Source organism: Stegostoma tigrinum, chromosome 3 (genome assembly GCF_030684315.1).
Source record: "Stegostoma tigrinum isolate sSteTig4 chromosome 3, sSteTig4.hap1, whole genome shotgun sequence".
Taxonomy (NCBI): Eukaryota; Metazoa; Chordata; class Chondrichthyes; order Orectolobiformes; family Stegostomatidae; genus Stegostoma; species Stegostoma tigrinum.
In genome coordinates this window covers 4,670,813-4,694,973 of record NC_081356.1, presented here as the reverse complement: position 1 = coordinate 4,694,973, position 24,161 = coordinate 4,670,813, and the positions used below count along the sequence as shown (strand labels likewise).

General features: G+C 42.3%; 1 protein-coding gene across 1 annotated transcript in view; it reads right to left on the bottom strand.

Moving 5' to 3' along the window:
- The window catches only part of LOC125450671 (low-density lipoprotein receptor-related protein 2-like), a 160,715-nt gene that overhangs the window by 31,767 nt on the left and 104,787 nt on the right, over positions 1–24,161 (bottom strand). The window contains 7 exon segments of the mRNA XM_059642582.1: positions 203–350; positions 9,172–9,241; positions 18,410–18,482; positions 18,582–18,662; positions 18,896–18,994; positions 20,782–20,931; positions 21,800–21,941. Of these exon segments, the coding sequence (XP_059498565.1) occupies positions 203–350; positions 9,172–9,241; positions 18,410–18,482; positions 18,582–18,662; positions 18,896–18,994; positions 20,782–20,931; positions 21,800–21,941 (763 nt within the window).

The window sequence follows — 24,161 nt, the reverse complement described above, 5'->3', positions numbered from 1 at the left end:
GGTGAGTCGAAGCTAGTGCATTAATCGCCATTAAGAGATGCGCACAACGTTAAAACAAAGCCTACAACAGGGCACCTGTGAATTTAAGTAGATCAAAACATAATATTTGGGCAATATTGAAATTTTGCTTCCTGCCACACAGCGAAGGGCTCAAGTTTTAAAAAAACTCACTAGTTCTAATTTCAAACGTTGCGTTACTCACCATTTACGAGCCTGGTCGGGTTTAAACATACTACCAGCAGTAGCAACAAAGCTACCCGAAAAGGAATCATGTCAATTCTTAAAGGAACAGCAATGATCCAAAGTCCGCTTTCCTCTAGTAATGATAATTCTTTTTCACAGTCCCGAACCTAGGCATACCAAAATGGACCAAAGCATATAGTAACCTAGCGCACAGACTTGTTTTTATATCACATGCTCTTTGCTGGCCTAAGTAATTGATCGATCATTATGTGCCTCCAATTAACCTTATTAACCAACTGCAGGCCGAATGCAGAGCTGTTCCAATTTCCATATTCCTGATTGGAGTGCGCCTCATGAAGAATGACAGCTCATTCTTATCAGTTCTGTTGGTTACCTGAGCTCACCAATAATTTTCGGAGAGTTAACTCTCGAACTATCAAATCCAACTCCTCCACCCATGAAACTTTGTTTTGAAATAAATTGAAAAAGAACTATAATATCTTTTGGGAGAAAAAAAAGGTGCCAGGGAGTGAATCAAGAAAAGCAATTTCTAAAGTCGCGCTGGATCCAAATAGCCAAATTTAACTCCTCAAATATCTTGACAGAACTGCTTAGACTTTAAAAATAAACGTTATAATCAGTTTTAAAATGTAATTAATGCAGACAGTAAAAGCTAGGATATGCAGGGTAGATTGACCTCAATACGATAATAGGTCAGCACAGCATCGTGGACCGAAGGGCCTGTCATCTGCTGTACTGTTCTATGTTTAGCCATTGCTTCTTACCACCAACTGGAAAATGTAATTGACTTTGTTTCCAATTTTCAGTTTTCTCTCACCTTCACCTTGTCTATCCAACACTTTCTCAACTTCTCTGTCTCCAAATCTGGGCAAGAAACTATATTTATTGCAACTTGTTCTCTTTTTCCATCACTGAGTCATATTTTCTTTCTTTATCCCTTTCTGCTGATTACCTTTGTACCCTCCATTCCAACTCCTGCCATCTTATTCCTTCTCACTCTTGGCCCCTTTATGCCCCATGCCAACTTATTCTAACTTCTGCCACCTCCTGACCCCCCGCTAACCCCATTAATTTCTTATACCCAAATCAAGGCTCTTTATTTCTGCCATCTGGACTCATGCTTATTCACCCAGTACTCACCTTGGGCAAATTTCGGGAGCATGTGAAGATGAAATCGAATAAAGGTCCATAATTTTGATGCAGAGTTCACTGTATAGACTCGATTCAAAAAGCAAACTTATTTGGAAAAAAGCTTATTCAAGGCTGTCAACATCGTCAAAGACCCCCACCACTGCAGTTATAATCTCTTGCAACCTCTTCCATCAGGCAGAACATACAAAAGCGTAAACACATATATCAACGGGTCCCAGAACAGCTTCTTCCCCACTGTTATTAGATTTCTGAATGGACCTCTCATTTCAAATCTAATGTTGATCTTGCTTTCTCCACACTTTCTTTGCAGCCGTGACATTGTATTCCTCCCTCTGTTCTATCGCCCCGTGGTCTTTGTATGGTATGCCCTGCCTGTATTGCACACAGAACTTTTTACTGTACTTAGGTACGTGTGACAATAATAATAAATCAAATCAAATCTTTACATTTCAAGTGCTTGATCTTATTAGAAAATGAAACCATATTCACAAAGATAGCTCTTTAACCACTTAATCAATGTGAACGTCTCTCAATGTGAACTCAGAATACCTTCTGATATAATTTTAGATTCTAAAAATCAGCCAAGTATTCATTTTAAAAAAGCCTTGAGGGAAATGTCAACAATTAGCTAACAAAGCTTTAAATACTCAGATCAACAGTCAAGAACAGCTTTTTCCCTACTGTTAGTACACTTCTGAATGGACCTCTCAAATTTCAAATTTAATGTTGACCTCACTCTTCATACACCTTCTCTGCAGCTATAATATTGTATTCCTCACTCTGTTCCGCTACCCTAATGCACTTTGTCTGGTCTGATCTGCCTGTACTGCACGCAAAACATAGCTTTTTCACTGAACCCAGATACACGCGACAGTAATAAATACTTAAGAGGTTAGTACTACTTTCTCACTTGAGGGATATCTGGTGGTGGTTTAACCTGAAGGTCACTTTACCCCAGGTGATGGGAGCAATTGAGAAGGAGACTCCATCAAATTCGCTTCAGCAGAGATTGAACCCAAGCTGCATTATTGGATTGAGCCCATTATTCTACATTACAAACCAACCTCCAGCTTTGTATACGTACTTAGATGAAAAAGAAAGGGCGAGATTAATAAACAATGGAGTTCGAATTTTTGGACATATACAGCAAACTTTTTTTAAACCGGCTCTGGGACCAGGAGTGTACCAATTGATCAAATATTCCGGTTGATCAAGAGGTCAAAACAATCAATGGAAAAACATGCACTAAGTAATTTTGATTTATTCATTGACAGGATGAGGGCATCACTGACCAGGCAGCATTTATTGCCCATCCCTAATTGCCCACAGGGCACTTCAGAGTCAACCACATTGCTGTGGGTTTGGAGTCACATGTAGGCCAGACTAGGTAAGGATGGCGATTTCCTTCCCTAAGGGACATCAGTGAACCAGATGGGTTTTTCCTGATAATCGACAATGGATTCATGGTCATCATTAGATTCTGAATTCCAGATTCTTTTTGAATTCAAATTCCACCATCTGCTGTGGCACGATTCGAACCCAGGTCCTCAGAACGTTATCTGAGTCTCTAGATTAACAGCCCAGTGATAATACCACCAGGCCATCTCCTCCCCAGATATGTAATGCTGGGGGTATATGCACCACTGTTATACTTTATTTACAGCATAAATCAACAGTGAGCCTTCTCATTCATACGCTGACTAATTGGACATTGCAGAGATCACAACAATACGGTAAATTTACAGCTTTCCCACTATATAATTTTGTCGGTTTATCAAAAATGCTGGTTCATAAGGTTCTGGTTAAAACAAAGTTGCTATACTAAGAACATCAGCTTAAGCGATACAGTTTCAACATTGTAAAAAAAGCATCAAAGTTCAGCCGGCGTAAGTAAGGCAGGTGGAATGTTGGTCCTTATTTCAAAGAGAATAAAGTATAACAGTAGGAAGGTTTTGCAAAAACTATACAAGGCACTAGTCAGACCACAACTGGAATACAGTGCACAGTTTTGGGCCCTTTATCTATAGAAAGATGTATTGATGTGGAGGCATCAGCGTTAGACTGGGATGGACAAGGTCAGAAATCACACAACAACAGGTTATAGTCCAACAGGTTTACTTGAGAACACCCGCTTTCAGAGTCTCAGTCCTTATTCCGGCATTAGTGAGAGAAGTGGCATCAGACACAGAGATTATAAGTAAAAGATCAAAGTTCACATCATTGATGAGGATGTACTAAACAAACCTCAGATTCTGTTAAATCTTTCATCAGTTAGAAGGTTTTAATTGATTAATATGCAAATCCTGAATTCATTTCGAGTCACGGTCCTGTGAGAATTAAAGATTTTATCAGCGTAAGAAGATGTGACATTTTAGGCCAGACAATACATGCTAGGTGTGACACCTTGTTTAGAATCTGTTTGTGTTTTAGTGTGGGGTCTCGTTTTATTAGTTTTATTGCTAAATAGGAATTTATAAAATGCCACATTGACTGACTTTCCAGAAATTGTGATCAATGATAATGGGAACTGCAGATGCTGGAGAATCCAAGATAACAAAGTGTGGAGCTGGATGAACACAGCAGGCCAAGCAGCATCTCAGGAGCACAAAAGCTGACATTTCAGGCCTAGACGTGCTTTTTGAAGAAAGTAAAATGCATCTGCAAATACAAATCCACCCTATAGATTCACGTGTGTGTGTATGGGGACAGGGGAAAGAGTGTGTGTGTGTGTGTGTGTGTGTGTGTGTGTGTGTGTGTGTGTGTGTGTGTGTGTGTGTGTGTGTGTGTGTGTGTGTGTGTGTGTGTGTGTGTGCCACCTGTAGTGCAAAGCCAAGATCGTGGTTGAGGCCGTTCTCATGTGGCTGTCAGCCTCTGCTCAGCGACTCTGCATTGTTGTGTATTCCAAAGTCATAGAACATACAGCGCAGAACAGGCCCTTCAGCCCTCGATGAAGGGCCTGGAGGATGTTTACCCGAAGATCTGAAGCTGAATGCCCTTGGCCACTGAAGTCCTCCCCCACACTGGGAGAGAACATCACTGTCTGGTGATTGTTGTGTGGTGTCCATCCATCCATTGTCGTAGCATCTGCATGGTCTTGCCAATGTATCATGCCTTGGGGCATCCTGGCCTGCAGTGTATGAGATAGACAACATTGGCCGAGTCACAGCAATATCTGCCGTGCATGTGGTGGGTGGTGTTCCCACATGTGATGGTAGTGTCTATGTCGAAGATCTGACATGTCTCGTAGAGGTTACCATGGCTGGGTGGTATAGTGCTGTGATCGATGCTGTCCCAAGGCTGGGAAGTTTGCTGCCTGCAATGGTCTGTTTAAGGTTTGGCAGTTGTTTAGCATTGGAGTTAGTCCAGAGAAGATTCACTGGGCTGATACCATGTATGGAGGGGCTGTCTTATGAAGAGAAATTGAGTAGATTGGGCTTATACTCATTGGACTTTAGAAGAATGAGAGGTAACCATATTGAAACATACAAAATTCCTAGAGAATAGGGTAGATGCAGAATGGTTGTTTCCCCTTGTGGGAGAGTCTAGGATCAAAACACACAATCTCAGAATAAATTGCCTTACATTGAAGATAGAGATGAAGATCAATTTCATCTCTGAGGGTAGTGAATCTGTGAAATTCTTTACCACAGAGGGCTGTAGAGATTGGATCACTCGAGGCTGAGATAGACAGATTTTTAATCAATAATGGAGCCAAGGGTTACACAGAAAAGACAGGAAAGTGGAGTCAAGGATTATCATATCAGCCATGACCTTATTGAATGGTGGAGCAGAAATGATGGGTTGAATGGCCTACTTCTACTGCTATGCCTTACGGTCTTAAAATGATTAGGAAATATGGCATCAAGATGACATTGCAGTTATTATCTAAATGCCTGCTGCAAATCCAATTAGACCGGCTAAAAGTATGAATTAAGTTAAGTAAAATGTAGGAGGGCACTGTTTTTAAAAAAAGGAAGATAGATATCGTATACTGTTTTGGATACTGGTGGGGGGGGATGACTTACCAGGGGCATGCACTGGGGTGCAGGTCTCCGGCACAGAGTCTGACCCTCTTGCACAGAAGGGAAGGGGGGATAGGAGGAGAGTGTTAGTCACTGGGGACTCAATAGTTAGAGGGACAGATAGAAGGTTTGTTGGGAACGAAAGAGACTCACGTTTGGTGTGTTGCCTCCCATGTGCCAGGGTCTGTGATGTCTCAGATCGTGTCTTTGGGGTCCTGAAGGGAGAGGGTGACTAGCCCCAAGTCCTGGTCCACATAGGCACCAACGACATAGGTAGAAAGAGGGATAGGGATGTAAGGCAGGATTTCAGGGAGCTAGGGTAGAAGTTGACAGCTCGAACAAACAGATTTGTTATCTCTGGTTTGTTACCCGTGCCACGTGATAGCAAGGCAAAGAACAGGGAAAGATTTCAGCTGAATACGTGGCTGCAGGGGTGGTGCAGGAGGGAGGGTTTCAGGTACATGGACAATTGGGGTTCATTCTGGGGAAGGTGGGACCTCTACAAACAGGATGGTCTCCACTTGAACCAGAGGGGCACTAATATCCTGGGTGGGAAATTCGCTAGTGCTATTCGGATGGATTTAAACAAGCTCAGAAGGGGAATAGGAAATTGAGGTGTAGTTCTAGTACACAGTAGGATGAGCGTAGGGAGGACATGGACAGGACCTCACTGTCACAGGAGTGTGCTGGCAGACAGCAAGCTGAATTGAAGTGTGTCTACTTCAACGCCAGGAGTATCCGGAATAAGCTAGGTGAGCTTGCAGCACGGATAGGTACCTGGGACTTCAATGTTGTGGCCATTTCGGAGACATGGATAGAGCAGGGTCAGGAATGGATGTTGCAGGTTCCAGGGTTTAAATCTTTCATAAAGATCAGGGAAGGTGATAAAAGAGGGGGAGGTGTGGCTTTGTTAGTCAAGGACAGTCTAACGGTGGCTGAAAGAACTTTTGATGAGCACTCAGCTACTGAGGTGGTATGGGCTGAGGTCAGAAACAGGAGAGGAGAGGTAACACTGCTGGGAGTTTTTTATAGGCCTCTGCAAATCCAGGGATGTGGAGGAGAGGATTGGCAAAATATTCTGGGCAGAAGTGAAAGGAACAGGGTGGTCATTATGGGAGACTTTAACTTGCCTAACATTGACTGGAAATGCTATAACTCTAGTACGTCGGATCGATCAGTTTTTGTCCAATGTGTGCAGGAGGGTTTCCTGACACAGTATGTTGAAGGGCCGACAAGAGGGGAGGCCACACGGGATCTGGTACTTGGTAATGAACCAGGCCAGGTGTTTGATTTAGTGGTAGGTGAGCACTTTGGAGAGATTGACCATAATTCAGTTACGTTTAGTTTAGCAATGGAAAGGGATAGGAACATGCCACAGGGCAAGAGTTATAGATGGGGCAAGGGCAATTATAATGCGATTAGGCAAGACTTAGGGGGCATAGAATGGGGTAGCAAAATGCAGGGGATGGGGACAATCGAAATGGTGAGCTGGTTTAAGGAACAGATATTGCGTGTACTTGATAGGTACGTCCCTGTCAGGCAGGGGTCAGTGATAAGGTAGGGGAACCGTGGTTTACTGAAGAAATTGTATCTCTTGTTAAGTGGAAGAGGGAGGCTTATGTGACGATGAGACGAGGTGGTTCAGCTGAGGTGATGGAGAGTTACAGATTAGCTAGGAAGGATTTAAAGAGAGAGTTAAGAAGATCAAGGAGGGGACATGAGCAGACATTAGCAGGTAGAATGAAGGAGAACCCTAAAGCTTTCTATAGGTATGTGAGGAATAAGAGAATGACTAGGGTAGGAATAGGGCCAGTCAAAGACAGAAGTAGGAAGTTGGGTGCGGACCCTGTGGAGATTGGAGAGGTGCTAAATGAATACTTCTGATCTGTTTTCACTCAGGACAAGGAGAACATTGTAGAGGAGAAGACTGAGTTACGGGCTATTAGAATTGAAAGGATTGAGGTTAGTAAGGAGGAGGTGTTATCAATTCTAGAAGGTGTGAAGGTAGATAAATCCGCTGGGCCGGATGGGATTTTTCCGAGGATTGCCTGGGAAGCTAGGGAGGAGGTGGCGGAGCCTTTGGCCTTGATCTTTGAGTCCTCATTGTCTACAGTTTAGTACCAGAGGACTGGAGGATTGCAAATGTTGTGTCCTTGTTCAAGAAGAGCAGTAGGGATGACCGAGGTAATTATAGACCAGTGAACCTTACGTCTGTTGTAGGAAAAGTTTTGGAAAGGATTATAAGAGATAGGATTTATCATCATCTAGCAAGCAACAATTTGATTGGAGATAGTCAGCATGGATTCGTCAAGGGAAGGTCATGTCTCACAAACCTCATTGAGTTTTTTGAGCAGGTGTCCATGCATGTGGATGAGGGTAGGGCAGTTGACGTGGTGTACATGGACTTCAGTAAAGCCTTTGATAAAGTTCCACATGGTAGGCTATTGGAGAAAATACAGAGGCACGGGATTGAGGGAGATTTAGCAGTTTGGATTAGAAACTGGCTTTCTGTAAGAAGGCAACAAGTGATGGTTGATGGAAAATATTCAGCCTGGAGTCCGGTTACTAGTGGTGTGCCTCAAGGATATATTTTGGGACCACTTCTGTTTGTCATTTTTATAAATGACTTGGACGCAGGTATTGGTGGATGGGTTAGTGAGTTTGCAGATGACACTACAGTTGGTGGAGTGGTGGACAGTGTGGAAGAATGTTGCAGGTTGCCGGGAGAATTGGATAAACTGCAGAATTGGGCTGAAAGGTGGCAAATGGAGTTCAATGTGGATAAATGTGAGGTGATTCACTTTGGGAGGAATAATAGGAAGGCAGAATAAAGAAATTGTATCTCTTGTTAAGTGGAAGAGGGAGGCTTATGTGACGATGAGACAAGGTGGTTCAGATGAGGCAATGGAGATTTTTGGTAGAGTGGATGTGCAGAGGGATCTTGGTGCCCATGTACATAGATCCTTGAAAGGTGCCACCCAGGTTGATGGTGCTGTTAAGAAGGCTTATAGTGTGTTAGGTTTTATTGGTAGCTGGATTGAGTTCTGCAGCCGTGATGTCATGCTGCAACTGTACAAAACACTAGTGCGGCCTCATTTGGAATATTGCGTACAGCTCTGGTCGCCCCGTTACAGGTAGGATGTGGAAGCATTGGAAAAGGTGCAGAGGAGGTTTACCAGGATGTTGCCTGGTCTGGAGCGAAGGTCTAATGAAGAAAGGCTGAGGGACTTGGGTCTGATCTCATTGCAGAGAAGGAGGCTAAGAGGGAATTTAAAAAAGACATACAAGATGATCACAGGACTAGATAGGGTGGACAGTGAGAGTCTTTTCTCTAGGATGATGACGTCGGCTTGTACGAGGGGGCATAGCTGCAAATTTGGGGATGATAGATTTAAGACAGATGTCAGAGGCAGGCTCTTTACTCAGAGAGTGGTAAGGGTGTGGAACACCCTGCCTGCCAATGTAGTTAACTCAGCCACATTAGGGGCATTTAAACAGTCCTTGGATAAGCATTTGGATAATGATGGGATAGTGTCGGGGGATGGGCTTAGATAAGTTCACAGGTCGGCGCAACATAGAGGGCCGAAGGGCCTGTTCTGCGCTGTATTGTTCTATGTTCTATGTTCTATATTTTCTCATCCAGAAACTCACTCCCTCTTTTACCTTCCAGAAAATGTGGTTAAAAATTCTTTATTTATCGAGACTTTATTTGCCAACATATTTGCATAAGTAATCTGATATTTAATATTTGATCATTATAAGCTTCTTGCAGCAATCCTTGATAGTGCTTTACCTGTTTGGCATGTGTGTAGACATCAGAAACATCAATACATTTTCTCTTCAGCTGGGTGTCAATAACTAAGCTTAAGATATTTAAATTGTTACCACTTCATGCTTAAAGTTTGACAGAAATCTGGTCAATATTTTTAATTGGTTTCATAATCTTAAAGATGGGATTTGTTGACTCAACAAGAAAATGTCACTGATGTTTTGAAAATACTGTGTCTCTCAGTTCTGGTGAATTGGCATCGAGAACAGTAAATAGTTTCCCTCTAAGACTGTGTGTCTGCACCGGTGTTACAGCAATGAGAAAGTGAAATAGCACAGGTGAAAGCAGTATGTATAATATGGGAACAGACTGTCCAATGCTGAGGTGAACATAATATTCTTAAGGAGCAAGCTCTTTGCTTGTTGTACATATAAGTATTATGTAATGCACCTTGTGGTCAAGTTAACAACTTTTTTATAATCTGTTAGTGGGATCTCATTTGCAAGTTTAGCCATTCAAAGCAAAATGAGAATACACATTGTGACTTCCTTATTTCGCACCTTCTGTGCTTTGGCACCCACAGTACTTCCAGCTTTCCCTAAAATGATTCTAGAGCATCAATCTTTATTCATACTACATTTGTAGCGTATTGTCCTATTTGGAAGCCTAAAGTCCTGTTTTTGATATCCGGTTGGGAAAATCATTCATCCATTAGTTGTGTGTTTGATACAATTCAAAGTGGCGTCTTTATTTTTGAAGTGTTTGTGCATTGAATATGCTCAAGATTCCTGGTACACAAATGATCAGGTCTGGCAAAGCCTGATCCCAATGTTGCTGGATTTGGAGACCCAATCTATACAATGTTCGGAAAAACAGATGGTCAAAATCTGAGATAACAAAGTGTGGAGCTGGATGAACACAGCAGGCCAAGCAGCACCTTAGGTGCTCCTAAGATGCTGCTTGGCCCACTGTGTTCATCCAGCTCCACACTTTGTTATCTCGGATTCTCCAGCATCTGCAGCTCCCATTATCTCTGGTCAAAATCTGAATTTGTAATTTAGTTTTATATTGGCAACCTTTCTCTTGTTCCTAATTTTACTTTTCCACTTTAAGGTGAGCAGGATTCAATAGAAAGTATGAAGAGTACATTGTTTGTAATGTAAACTTGTTAGAAGGAAGTTTGGACAAAACTGTGTTGCACAGACTATACTAGGTGTGTTTTCCTTCTCGGATCTCAAGGTTCATGTATGTTTTGGAGAAGCTGCATTTGATACTTTCGTGAGACAAGCTGGCAGCAGGTACCTTTGGGTTGAATATCTGCCTAGGGACAACCTTTGAGTTTTTGCATTGCAGTCAATAGACCTGAGATGACACAATTGAAAAAGGTGTCCAGAACGTTTGCAAGCAAAGACAAGTATATATCTCTCTCTCTGAAAGAAAAACAATATTCCAAGACTCTGAAAAGAAGACATTACAGCTGAAAGAAAGGCCTAGTCCAACTGACTGGCTACCAAACTGAGAATCTTCCACACCTCTCTGGTTGACAACAATGTGATACAATCATGAGAAACCAAAGAAAAACTGCGAGCAACTCGACTATTCCACATCTTGGCTTGGAGTCTTGATCCACAAAATTTGTTACTTTTTGTCTGTGTTTTCCACCCAACCACATTTCTCCTGTGTTTTCCAACTCCTCTATCCTAATTGTGAATAAATGCTTAGGTGTAAAGGGGCTATAATTTAAGTTTGTGATTTCATATTTAATAATCCATTTAGCCACTTCTTAAAAGATACACTTACTTATAATCAATAAGATTTTCTTGTTGATTGACAAAATCTTGTGGGAGTTTCCTTTGTCCTAGATAGCTGTCATAGGCAGGCAAATTTTTAGCTAAGTTGTTATTGGTGTTTTAATTTGGCCAGTTATAAAGCTGTGATCACCCATGGAATGAAGGGGCTTGATTACCAACTCACACCTCTGATCAGATCATGTCATTAAAAATTAATAGCTTAGTGCAAGATTTTTGAACGTGGATAATGTGACACTGGACACAGAGTAGGAGCATTTTGTAAAGGATATAAGGACTGAGATTTATTATATTATACTTTAAGATGGCATTGGAAGCAGCAAATAAAAATCTCCAAACAGAAAGGGCATCCCTGACTGTTTTATAAGATTTAACTTGGTCTAAAGGCAACAGAATTGGCAAAGGACTTAATGGAGGAAATTTTTTGCAAAAGCCGGAAAGGCAGAGATAATTAACATGATAGCACACCATTTCTAATTGGCGGAAATACAAGGGGGACTACGTACAATATGTGGTGAGTCAACTGAGTAACAAGAATTTAATTGTGACTAAGACTAAGTTTGAGCGCGAGAGAAAGCAGCTTGAAGTGGATAAAGGAGAGAACATTGATATGCATAAGGATGGAAAGGGAAACGGAACTTAAAAGATTTGACAATTAAAGATGAAGAAAAGGAATTAGTATTTTGCAGAGAGGGTAAAGACTGAGAAAGACTATTTAGGGGACTGGAACTAACATTGCAAAGGATCAGTGGAGAGAGAGAAATCAGATAGGAGAGAAAGAAAGGGAATACTAGTTTAGAAGGCAGCAGTTCAATTAAGACTTCAGATATAGAAGAAGACACTGATGAGGAAAACCACAGCCATAACCTAAATTCCCATAAGAAAATGTTTAAATTTGTACAGATGCTACCATATTGACAAGAGAAAAACAAGATATTAGAGGCGTAGGCAGGCTTAAACGTGGAGACATCTCAAAGCCTGGATGAATTATGTCCCAGGCTGCTATCGGAGGCAAGGAGAAAATTGTAGGGTCACTGACACAAATTTTTAATTCCTGCCTGGCCACGGGGAAGATGCCAGAGGGCTGGAGAACAGCTAATGCTATTCCCATATTTAAGGAGAATTGTAGAGATAAACTAGCGGTGTGGAAATTATTAGAGAAAATTCTGAAGGCGAGCATTTATATCCACTTCGGGAGGTAAGACTTGATCAGAGATAGGCAGCGTGGCTTTGTCAGACGGAGGTCATGCCTAACAAATTTGATTGAATTTTTTGGGAAGGTGACCAGACATGTAAATAAAAGAAGTGCAGGTGATGAGGTTTATGTGGATTTCAGTAAAACCTCTGACAGGGTTCCACATTGGAGACTTATCAAGAAGGTAAATGCATAAGGGATGCAGGATAATTAGATAAAGTGGATTCAAAATTGAATCAGTTGTAGGAGGCAGAGGGTGATGACAGAAGGTAGCCTCCAGTGGTGTACCATAGGCATAGATGACCATGTGGGGATTGGATTAGTAAATTTGCGGATGACACAAAGATTAGTCAGGTGGTTAACAGTGAGTTTCAGTGCCTCGGGTTACAAGAAGATATATAATGGTTAACTTAGTGGCAGATGGTATTTAACTCTGAAAAGTGTGAGGTGATACACTTTGAACGGACGAAATTGACAAGGAAGTATTTAATGAGTGGCATGACACTAACAAGTTATGTTGAATAAAGGGACCTTAGCGTGTTTGGCCATCGACCTCTGAAGGTAGAAGGGCATGTTAGTAGGGTGGAGACAAAGGCAAATGGGGCCGTTTACCCTTATCAATCAAGGCATGGATTACCAAAGCAGGGAAGTAATGATGGAGTTGTATACAACTTCGGTGAGACCACAGGTAGAGTACTGCGTGCCGTTCTGGTCACCATGTTACAGGAACAGTGATTACACTGGAGGGTGTCCAGAGCAGATTCACCAGAATGCTGCCTAGGATGGAAAATTTACATTGGGAGGAAAGTTTAGATAGGCTTGGGTTGTTTTAATTGCCATAGAGAAGACTGAAGGGGCGACCTGATTGAGACGTACATGATTAAGAGGGGCATGGACAGAATGGATAAGGAACAGCTATTCCTCTCAGTTGAAAGTCAGTCACGAGGGGACATGGTCTCGAGATGAGGGACAGGAATTTTGGGGCAATGTGAGGAAAATCTTTTAAACCAGAGGGTGGAGACGGTCTGAAAGGCACTGCCTGGGAGGGTGATTGAGGCAAGTTGCCCCATATCTTTAAAAAGGACCTGCATGAGCACTCGGTGTGTTTGTGGGCAGTCGCAAACCATTTCCACTCCCCCTCCCATTCTTTAGATGACATGTCCATCATGGGCCTCCTGCAGTGCCACAATGATGCCACCCAAAGGTTGCAGGAACAGCAACTCATATTCCGCTTGGGAACCCTGCAGCCTAATGGTATCAATGTGGACTTCACCAGCTTCAAAATCTCCCCTTCCCCCACCGCATCCCAAAACCAGCCCAGTTCGTCCCCTCCCCCCACTGCACTACACAACCAGCCCAGCTCTTCCCCTCCACCCACTGTATCCCAAAACCAGTCCAACCTGTCTCTGCCTCCCTAACCTGTTCTTCCTCTCACCCATCCCTCCCTTCCTCCCACCCCAAGCCGCACCTCCATCTCCTCCCTACTAACCTCATCCCACCTCCTTGACCTGTCAGTCTTCCCTGGACTGACCTATCCCCTCCCTACCTCTCCAAATATACTCTCCTCTCCACCTATCTTCTTTTCTCTCCATCTTCGGTCCACCTCCCCCTCTCTCCCTATTTATTCCAGAACCCTCACCCCATCCCCCTCTCTGATGAAGGGTCTAAGCCCGAAACGTCAGCTTTTGTGCTCCTGAGCCTGCTGTGTTCATCCAGCCTCACATTTTATTATCGCGGATTCTCTAGCATCTGCACTTCCCATTATCACAGCTGAGAGATGCAGCCTGGTCCAATGCATGAGCCAGGTATGGGCCTCTGAGTGCACAATATCTTTGCACCAGCATGACAGTGAAAGTTGCTGTACAGCCCCGAGTGCAGCATTGAAGTGCAGAAGTATCCTTTGTGTGGATCTATGGTGTGTCATGTGGGTTCTCAGACATGGCAGACTGGGGAAATTGGTGTCCCACTATGTGGGCAGAAACCTGGAGGTCCTTGAACATCTGAGCACCTATTGAACTGACAGGCTCTAACAATGTGATCCCTTGCAATCAATTTTGCTACATTCAGTTCGACAAGTTTGAGGTTTTGAGTGCCTGGAGATTTGGTTTTTATCATTCATTCATGGGATTGGACATCATTGGGCAGGCAGGCAGACAGGATTTATTGCCATCTGTAATTGTCCCTGTTTCCACTGAAATCCATTGAACTTAGTGTTAGGGAAGTTGTTCCAGGATTTTAACCCAGTGACACTAATAAATTGTGATATTTGGAGAGACTTAGCCAACTAGTAATATCGCTAGACTGTTAATCCAGAGATCCAGGTAATGTTCTGGGCAGATAGTGGGATTTGAATTTATCTTAAAAATCTGGAATTAGGAGTCTAAATGATGACCATGAAACCACTTCCTCCCATCTATCTCCTCCTCCCACCTCAAGCACCACCCCCATCTCCTACCTACTAACCTCATCCCGCCCCCTTGACCTGTCTGTCCTCCATATCTTCCCACCTGCACTCACCTTTACTGGCTCCACGCCCATCTCTTTGACTGGTCTGTCTCCTCTCCGTCTATCTTCTCTATCCATCTTCTATCCTCCACCCCCTCTTTATTTCAGAACCCCCTTCCCCTCCCCCATTTTTAAAGAAGGGTCTAGGCCCAAAACATCAGCTTTTGTGCTCCTCTGATGCTGCTTGGCCTGTGTTCATCCAGCTGTACACCTTGTTATCTCAGATTCACCAGCATCTGCAGCTCCTACTATCTGTCAGAAAAATCCCATTTATGTCTTTTAGGAAAGGAAATCTGCCATCCTTACCTGGTTTGACCTACATTTGATTCCAAACCCACATCAATATGACTGACACTCAATTGCCCTGTGGACAATTAGGGGTGGATAATAAATGCTGGCCAGCCAGCAACATCTCTATCCCGTGAACAAATGAAAAAAGTCACAGGTCAGAAGTGTGGGTGTTTTGGAACTGGCCTTTCAAAAAAAAAAAGCGTTCCCATTTCTCTCTTAACCTTGTCTGTTGTGATGATAGTAGTTGTCTCTTTAGATGGTACTTTTGGGTGGACGTGTGTAGTGCGTCTTGTGGAAAGTATATACTGCTACCGTTATATCAATAGTGGAGTGAGTGAATGTTTGCGGACACATCGCTGTTCCAAAATTCATTACAGATCCTGATGGAATACCCCTCACTCAAGATCCTGAGTAATAAAGGGATGAACAGGATCCTTCCTTAAAATCCTCCTATTCATTCAGTTGCTTGCAACAAGGTTCAATCTAACAAATCCCTCTTTTTTTTTTTAAAAAAAAGTATCTTTTGTTCAGACCGAAATGAAATTACTCTAAAACGAGCTAATTTTTTAAAAACCGGACTCCAGTGGAATAACCTGGTGTTGTGTCACAAACCCTTTCACAAAGCAGGTGTAATGATCTCTTGGTGGAACCTATTTCAGACAAACATTAAGGTGTTGGAGGGCCAGGGCTTGGCTTCTACATTACAGATTAGTCTTCATAATGGTTGGTTAAGTTAACGGCGGGGGGAGGGGGGGGGGGGGGAAAGAAAGAGAGAAAGGCACTCAAGTGGTCTCTCTAATCTAGACCATCCTTCCTGAAGGGAGATCAGAGATAATGGGAACTACAGATGCTGGAGAATACAAGATAAAAAAGTGTGAAGCTGGATGAACACAGCAGGCCAAGCAGCATCTCAGGAGCACAAAAAGCTGATGTTTTGGGCCTAGACCCTTCAGAGAGCTCTCTGAAGAAGGGTCTAGACCTGAAACATCAGCATTTGTGCTCCTGAGATGCTGCTTGGCCTGCTGTGTTCATCCAGCTTCACATTTTGTTATAATCCTTCCTGAAGGGCCCAGTTTATCTGGCATTAGGCAACTGGGTGGCTCAGTGATCAGCACTACTACCTCTCAGCACCAGGGTACTGGGTTTGATTCCACCCTTGGATGACATTGAAGTCTGTCTGTAACTGCACAGACTTCCTGGGTGCTCCTCATTCCTAACCTGCACAAATTTCTACTCTGGAGGTAGATTAACTATTTTTAAAAAATGCAGAATTCCAGGAATCAGACAGGGTGCTCTATGGAGGGTCAGTGTGGTCGCAATTGACCAAGTGGCTTGCTTTAACCTTGTAGGATTGAGATGGTCACTTAGTTGAAAGTTTGGAGCTGCAAGCACATCCTTAGTTGCTAACACAGCCTTCAGTATTTCAAAAGCAACTTGAAATTTTCCTAGTATCACATTCAAAAGAACCTCATTTCCCCACACTGGGTAGTACTCATTCTTGACCCACAATGCATTCTAAAGGCCACTTGGGCCTGAGTGAATGTGGTTTCTAGGTGTACTTGTCACATGTTGCTGTATTCTAGTAGGTCATTTAGGTACAGATTGCAGTTAGATAAGTGGGCTGCTATCTGGTGCAGCACCCCTTTAAGAAAAGGCCAAAGTGGCATGAGCCAATACTGGTATATCCTGTCTAGTTACCAAGGTGAACATTTATGTTTTTCCTTTACATGGAGAAGCTGCTGCCCAAGAATGTTACTGTCTATTAAGTAGCCTCAAATTTTCAGAAGCTGTAAGGGTCCTAGATTTTGACAGTTTTTTTTTTAAAAAGGAAATCCTAAAATTTTCCCACAATGTACAAATTGAAGCAAGCTATTGATTAAACTGGAGACAATTGACTAATTTTATAAATCTTAATTTAAGAAGATACACAGTATATAGCTCTGCTAAAAAGTAAAACTACATACTAAATCTAATATTTAAATACAGTAGCTATCAATATCTAGGAATCACTAGTAGAATAGAAAACCCATCAATATTTAAAGAGGTCTAATTTCTCCACAAAGCTCCACATGAATAAAGATACTTTCAGTGTAATGTAGGAGGGTTCCTGATTCAAACTTTGGTAGGGTTGTTGCTTTGCAAAATATCAGTTGTCAACATTCAGTGTCAACCTTGAGTGGATTTCCTCTCGCTTCCAGGTAATGCCTATTATGCATTAAATTATTGTAGTAGGCATCCCTGCATAAAAGGTGGGTGAATAAGGAATCTAGCTTTGCTCGTACATCTCTATTATAGGATGGGTGCAGAAGTTGGATGTCATCAGCCTCCAACAAGCCTTATCCTAGAGGTTGGAGATTGGGTAGTCATCTGTTACCCACTTATGCTTCCTATGGCAGCAGTATTTTTAACCATGCTAACCTCTACAACAATTAGCCAACACCTGATCTCAGGCAGGGTGGGGAGGGCAGAAGGAAAGAAGGCAACTTCAGTTCTTTCTTAGCTACTCTGTACATGCCTTTAAAGGGTTGAGAATTGGTAGTAACACTAACATGTAGGTCCTGGCAGAAAGATTCAGGCCCTGACACAAGGCTGCTTGTGTTGAGATTGTACTCCTGGGCTACTCACAGGCTTGAGACCCTTACTAAGGACTGCTGCTTCAGGGAAGCCATCTCCTCCAGATTGATTAAATCTAGTGGACTCTGTTCAAAATTGCAGTGAGAGGCCCAGAGTACATCACAGCCTAGCTGTAAGTTTCAAATTTTACTTTCTTAAAAAATGACGACCTGGCTCTCATTTATTCACACTATTGGTTATAACATATGAAAAAGATATTTTCCTCATTCAATTAACTGGTTTTCTAAAAAAAGGAGCTAATTTAGTCAGGCATGCTTAAATTAAGCTTTATTACTAACTACTTTGAAGAGCACTAGAGATTAAGAAGGACAGTCCAAAGAAAATCCAAGTAAAAAGCTAGATTAATCTCCACAATTTTCCCCCAGAGTAGATATTTGGACATAAAAACTTTCCACTACAGTGGAGGCATTCTGACTCACTGGCTGTTACAGAGCACAACATTTTCACCAGGGCTGTGATGCAAGTAGACAAGCTTTTGGGAGTCTGGGGATGTTCTGGCCTCAGGAATTCCCAGTGTCTGATCTGGGAGTCAAGGTCTAGTATTTAGATTGTTTTAGTTCCACTTCTGGTTAGCAGCAACTTCCAAGATATTGTGGTAGGGACTCAGTCATAGTAATACTTTTGTTAGATATTCATTTTATTTATGACTAACTTTCAACTGAAGCATTTTGACTGCATTAAACCAGACTGAAAAAACCTGAACGCAAAGTGAAAGCTAGAGGAGAACATCTGTTACAACTAAAGTAATTAATTAGAAGCCAAAAATCTTAAAAATCACATTTATTTGTCTTTAAATCAATCACACTCAAAGGCTGGGTTCTCAAAATACATGCTCTGCTGGGTCTTCTTCTTCCAGTCCTGCCATTTCAGGTAGGCAGCAACCACAGCCATGGTTAAGAGTACTGAAATGCAGAAGGAACAGTTAAGCTCCGTAGATTCACTGTCTTCACCTAAGTGGAGACTGCTTTTTTTCACCCCTACCTCCATTCAGAAATACTTACAGATAGCAAGTGCAATCCAACCAGCCCCAGAGCCACTCTCCGATTTGTTGACTTTACCAAGTGTAGCACTCGTATCTCTCCCTACAGGAACGGAAGAAGTGACAATTAAATTCCAATTCTCAAATCCACAGTCACATGTGGGGGGTCAGGGGGAAGAAGCATCTCATGCTCTTTAGGAGTAGACAACATATTGTTTACATCATGCAAAACTAAGTGAGTAAGCCCATTATTGCTAATTTTGGCACCAGCATTTGATTTGATATTACAAGTCAATTTTTTAAAGTCACATTTTGCCTTGTATACAATTGCATTACCTCTAGGAGAAGTGACCGTATGCTGATCAGTCAGTGGGTGTTTTGTGGTACTAGAGGGCAAAGTTGATACGAGGGTTGTTGCAGGTACAGATGCATTTGCTGAAAATAGAATGAAAATCTTATGACCCATTGTCTGTTAAAATACTGTATCTGAAAGTTTGAGTGATTCGGAATTCCTACACAGTGCAGAAATGTCAGTTAGCTCATCAAATCTGCACAGACACTAAAGAACATCCCACCCAGATTCAACTGCACTGGGAAGTTAACCACAGAGCACACAGCATAGTCTCTGGTCTCTCCAAAACTAAACTTCTTCATGGAGTCATGTGGGAGGGCCTCAGCTGAGCAGTCTAGTCTTGCAGGTAGAAACCAACCTATAGAATCATGCAGAATTCTTGGTGTGGAAGAAGCCCATTGAGTCCACACCAATCATCCAAAAAACATCCCACCCAGACCTACCCTTCTACCGGTATCCCTGCATTTCTCATGGCTAACTGGAGTGATCAGGATACTCTAAATCATAGTCAGCTATTTGCAGGCAGAGCTGGGGGCTGAAATTTGAAGATTAGAAGTCAGAGGCCACCTGACTGACCCTTATTTGGCCTTCAGGTGTTTGGACTAAGTCATCTCAATTTGACTTTAATCTTATCCTATCATTCAGTTACATAATTGGTTTCAACATTACTTGAATTTGCTACAGAAAGAACACTGATGTTTCAAGGTGGATGAGAGTGTGACAGACTTAGTCAAAACAGCCTCATGTACTACATGTGAGTTATGCAACATGTACATTTGAAGACCCAGTTACCAAATTTAAAATTTTGAATCTCCATTTTTAAAAAAAGGACATCTTACTGAGATTAAAGGTAATCTCTTGAAATTGCAAACAAGCCAGAATTCACCTTCCAAAAAGACACTAAACAGTAAAAAAAGTTTAAAAACCACACCACTTGTAAACTGCACAGCTTCAGGTAATGATGAGTGGTAAATTGTGTCTATTAAATACAGCTGTCCAGGATATGCCACTCCACCATCCGATTTGGAAAAAATTTGCCTCACCATTTTAATTCAGTGAAGTGCATGAAGTTTGTGTGGGGGCTGTGAACTAAAGTGCTAGAGTTGTGGCTATTTTAGGCCAGAGGCTGAGCATCTCATCCTTGTCACATGGCTTGGGTTCAATAAGGGCTGCTCACAAAGCCATGATTGAAGACCTGTCTGAAAGCAGTTCTGTAGAGCTGTTGCTTGCATCAAGCAACTGTGGGAAACCAGATACAGACTCTAATCTTAGATAATAAAATGTGAGGCTGGATGAACACAGCAGGCCAAGCAGCATCTCAGGAGCACAAAGCCTGCTGTGTTCATCCAGCCTCACATTTTATTATCTTGGAATTCTCCAGCATCTGCAGTTCCCATTATCACAGGCTCTAATCTTACCTATTTTGGAAGCTATTCGTGAACTTACCAGTGGTCAATTATCTGTGCAGTGGTATTTCATCCTTATGGGGTGTAGCTCTATGACACTGTCTACCTGAGAAGCCTAACACTACTTTAGAGACTTAATTGGTGTTGATTTTGCTATCCTAATTTTCTGGTTGAGCCTTAGATTATTGTCTGCATACTAAAAGTGTGGTGGTAATGGTGATAGCAATATGTTGCTGGTATTATTCAGACCTATTTCCCCACTTGCAAGTTTGAATGGAAAAATAGAAAAACGATCCAGTTTAACGCTAGATGCCACTCATTTCACTGGCTGAAGCCCTTTCTATCCCATTCAGCCTAATTAAAACATTAAAAAGCTTATCCCCACTAAGTTTTTATTTCCAGTAGATTCTTTTTACATTCTCTACATAAATGAGAAAAATGCAAAAAAGTTGACATCAATTTACCAATTCTACAGTGTTTTCCATTTGGCTCCAGTTCCTTTCCAGACGGACACACACAAGTGTATTTTGGTGACTGACTGTTGAACCACGGAGCAGGGAGACACATGAAATCACAGCCTCCATTCTTCAAGCTTTTAGTACACCAATTTTTACCTATTGACAAAGTTAAATGTGACTCCATTTCTGCATTCATGAATTGATCTGTATTAATAGAATGCTGTGAAACAGGCAGATTAAAATAAAGCCATTTAGTAAAAATATGCTGCCTAAATTAGTTTCTTTACAAGTTGGAAAGACAAGCAGCTGCATGATGTGAAAGCATATAATTTGCACTTGAGACCAAGGGTGGAGGTAAGTGTTTTAAACCATTTTCTGGGGCTCTTTCTGGGCAATGGAAAAAAGGCAAGAATTGGGTACAGATTGAAGTTCTTTCCCAAAACAGCACTTAGATCGAAAAAAGTTAAGGTGTTGACAAGAGGCGAGGCAGGAATTAAGTTTCCTGAAATACCTGGATGCAATGAAGTGGTGCATGTTTAGTTCTACAAGTCACTGACAAAGTGGCTGGACCAAAGAAAATGCAAAGGATAGGACCAAAAGATGATCAGAAACAGTGGATTTAAGAGTAGGGCTAGGATTTTACTAATCCACAAGAAATAGGAATAGAGGTAAGCTGTTCAGCCCCTCTAGTCTATCCCATCATTCAACTGGATCATGGCTGATCCAAAATTACTCATCCACTTTCCTACATCTGCCCCATAACTTTCAATTCCTGACTGAGAATTTAATCTCAGGATTTCAATATGTACAAAGACCACACCACCCACCCCATAGCTCTGTAGCAAAGAAATTCCTTAACCTTAAATAGACACCCCTTTATTCTGAGACTATGCACTGATCCTAGACTGGTTTTCTCAAGACACTCCTCCACCCACAAGTTTGCATTTTAAGATATGGTTCTCTTGGATCCAAGTGAAAGATAGGAATTTCCTTTTGTATATTATTTATTATCAGATTTTCTTACCAGATGGCTGTAACAGCTTGTTATAAACAATGATGTCACGTGGCTTATGAAGGTTGGAAGCCAAAACCTTCACATCGTCTCCAGTGTACTTATTGGCTCCATATATAGTTTGTGTTGCTGCATCAATCCAGAAAACAGTGTCCTGGAACAAAACAATATTTAGAATGGATTAACCCAAATCTAGTCATGACAGTAGCTTTCCTGAAAAGGATTTGCCTTATTCAATTTTAAATCCTGATTTGTTAGAACAGAGACCAGTACAGCACAGAACAGGCCCTTCAGCCCATGATGTTGTGCCGACCATTGATCCTCATGTATGCACCCTCAAATTTCTGTGACCATATGCATGTCCAGTAGTCTCTTAAATGAGCCCAATGACCTTGCTTCCACAACTGCTGCTGGCAACGCATTCCATGCTCTCAACTGTGTAAAGAACCCGCCTGACATCTCTATACTTTCCTCCAACCAGCTTAAAACTATGACCCCCTCGTGTTAGCCATTTCTGCCCTGAGAAATAGTCTCTGGCTATCAACTCTATCTATGCCTCTCATTATCCTGGATACCTCAATTAGATCCCCTCTCCTCCTCCTTTTCTCCAATGAGAAAAGTCCGAGCTCAGTCAACCTCTCTTCATAAGATAAGCCCTCCACTCCAGGCAGCATCCTGGTAAACCTCCTCTGAACCATCTCCAAAGCATCCACATCTTTCCTATAATAGGGTGACCAGAACTGGACAGTATTCCAAATGCGGTCTAACCAAAGTTTTATAGAGCTGCAACAAGATCTCACGACTCTTGAACTCAATCCCCCTGCTAAATGAAAGCCAAAACACCATATGCTTTCTTAACAACCCTGTCCACTTGGGTGGCCATTTTAAGGGATCTATGTATCTGCACACCAAGATCCCTCTGTTCCTCCACAGTGCCAAGAATCCTATCCTTAAATCCTGTACTCAGCTTTTAAATTCGACCTTCCAAAATGCATCCCCTCGCATTTATCCAGGTTGAACTCCATCTGCCACCTCTCAGCCCATCTCTGCATCCTGTCAATGTCCCACTGCAGCCTACAACAGCCCTCTATACTGTCAACGACACCTCCAACCTTCGTGTCGTCTGCAAACTTGCTGACCCATCCTTCAATCCCCTCATCCAAGTCATTACTTTTAATTAAATGACTTAGAGGCCCAAGGACAGAGCCCTGTGGAACACCACTCACCACTGACTTCCAGGCAGAATATTTTCCTTCTACTACTACTCACTCTTCTGTTGGCCAGCCAATTCTGTATCTAGACAGCTAAGTTCCCCTGTATCCCATTCCTCCTGACCTTCTGAATGAGCCTACCATGGGGAACCTTATCTAATGCCTTGCTGAAGTCCATATACACCACATCCACAGCTCAACCCTCAACTTTTCTAGTCACATCCTCAAAGAACTCGATAAGGTTTGAGGGGCATGACCTGCCCCTCACAAAGCCATGTTGACTGCATTTAATCAAGCCATGTTCTTCCAGATGGTCATAAATCCTATCCCTCAATCCTTTCTAACACCTTGCAGACGACAGACAAGAGACTTACTGGTCTGTAATTGCCAGGGATTTCTTTATTTCCTTTCTTGAAGAGAGGAATTACATTTGCCTCTCTCCAGTCCTCCGGTACGACTGGAATGGAGAGCAAGGGTGCAACGATCTTTGCAAGTGGCAAAGCAATTGCATTTCTTGTTTCCCAAAGCAGCCGAGGACAAATCTGGTCCGGGCCTGGCGACTTGTCAATCTTAATGTTTGACAAAATTTTCAGCACATCAGCTTCCTATCTCTATCCATTCCAGCATGCACACCTGCTCTTCAAAGGTTTCATTCACTACAAAGTTCGTTTCTTTCGTAAAGAGAAGCAAAAAACTCATTTAGGGCTTCCCCTACCTCCTCAGACTCCACACACAAGTTCCCTATGCTATCCCTGATCGGCCCTACTCTTTCTTGGACCATTCTCCTATTCCTCACATAAGTGTAAAATGCCTTTGTGTTCTCCCTAATCTGTTCTGCCAAGCCTCTCTCGTGCCCTCTCCTACCTCTCCTCAGACCATTTTTGAGCTCCTTCCTCACCTGCCTGTAATCCTCTAGAGCTGAGCTGGACCCTAGCTTCCTCCACCTTATGTAAGCTATCTTCTTGTCAAAAGGAAGAAACTCCACCGCTCTCGTCATCCAAGGTTCCTTATCTTACCCCTTCTTGCCTGTCTCAGGAGGGACATTTATTCATCACTCGCAACAACTGTTCCTTAAACAGTTTCCACATGTCTATAGTGCCCTTACCATGGAACAATTGCTCCCAATCCATGCTTCCTAACTCATGTCTAATCACAGATTCCTC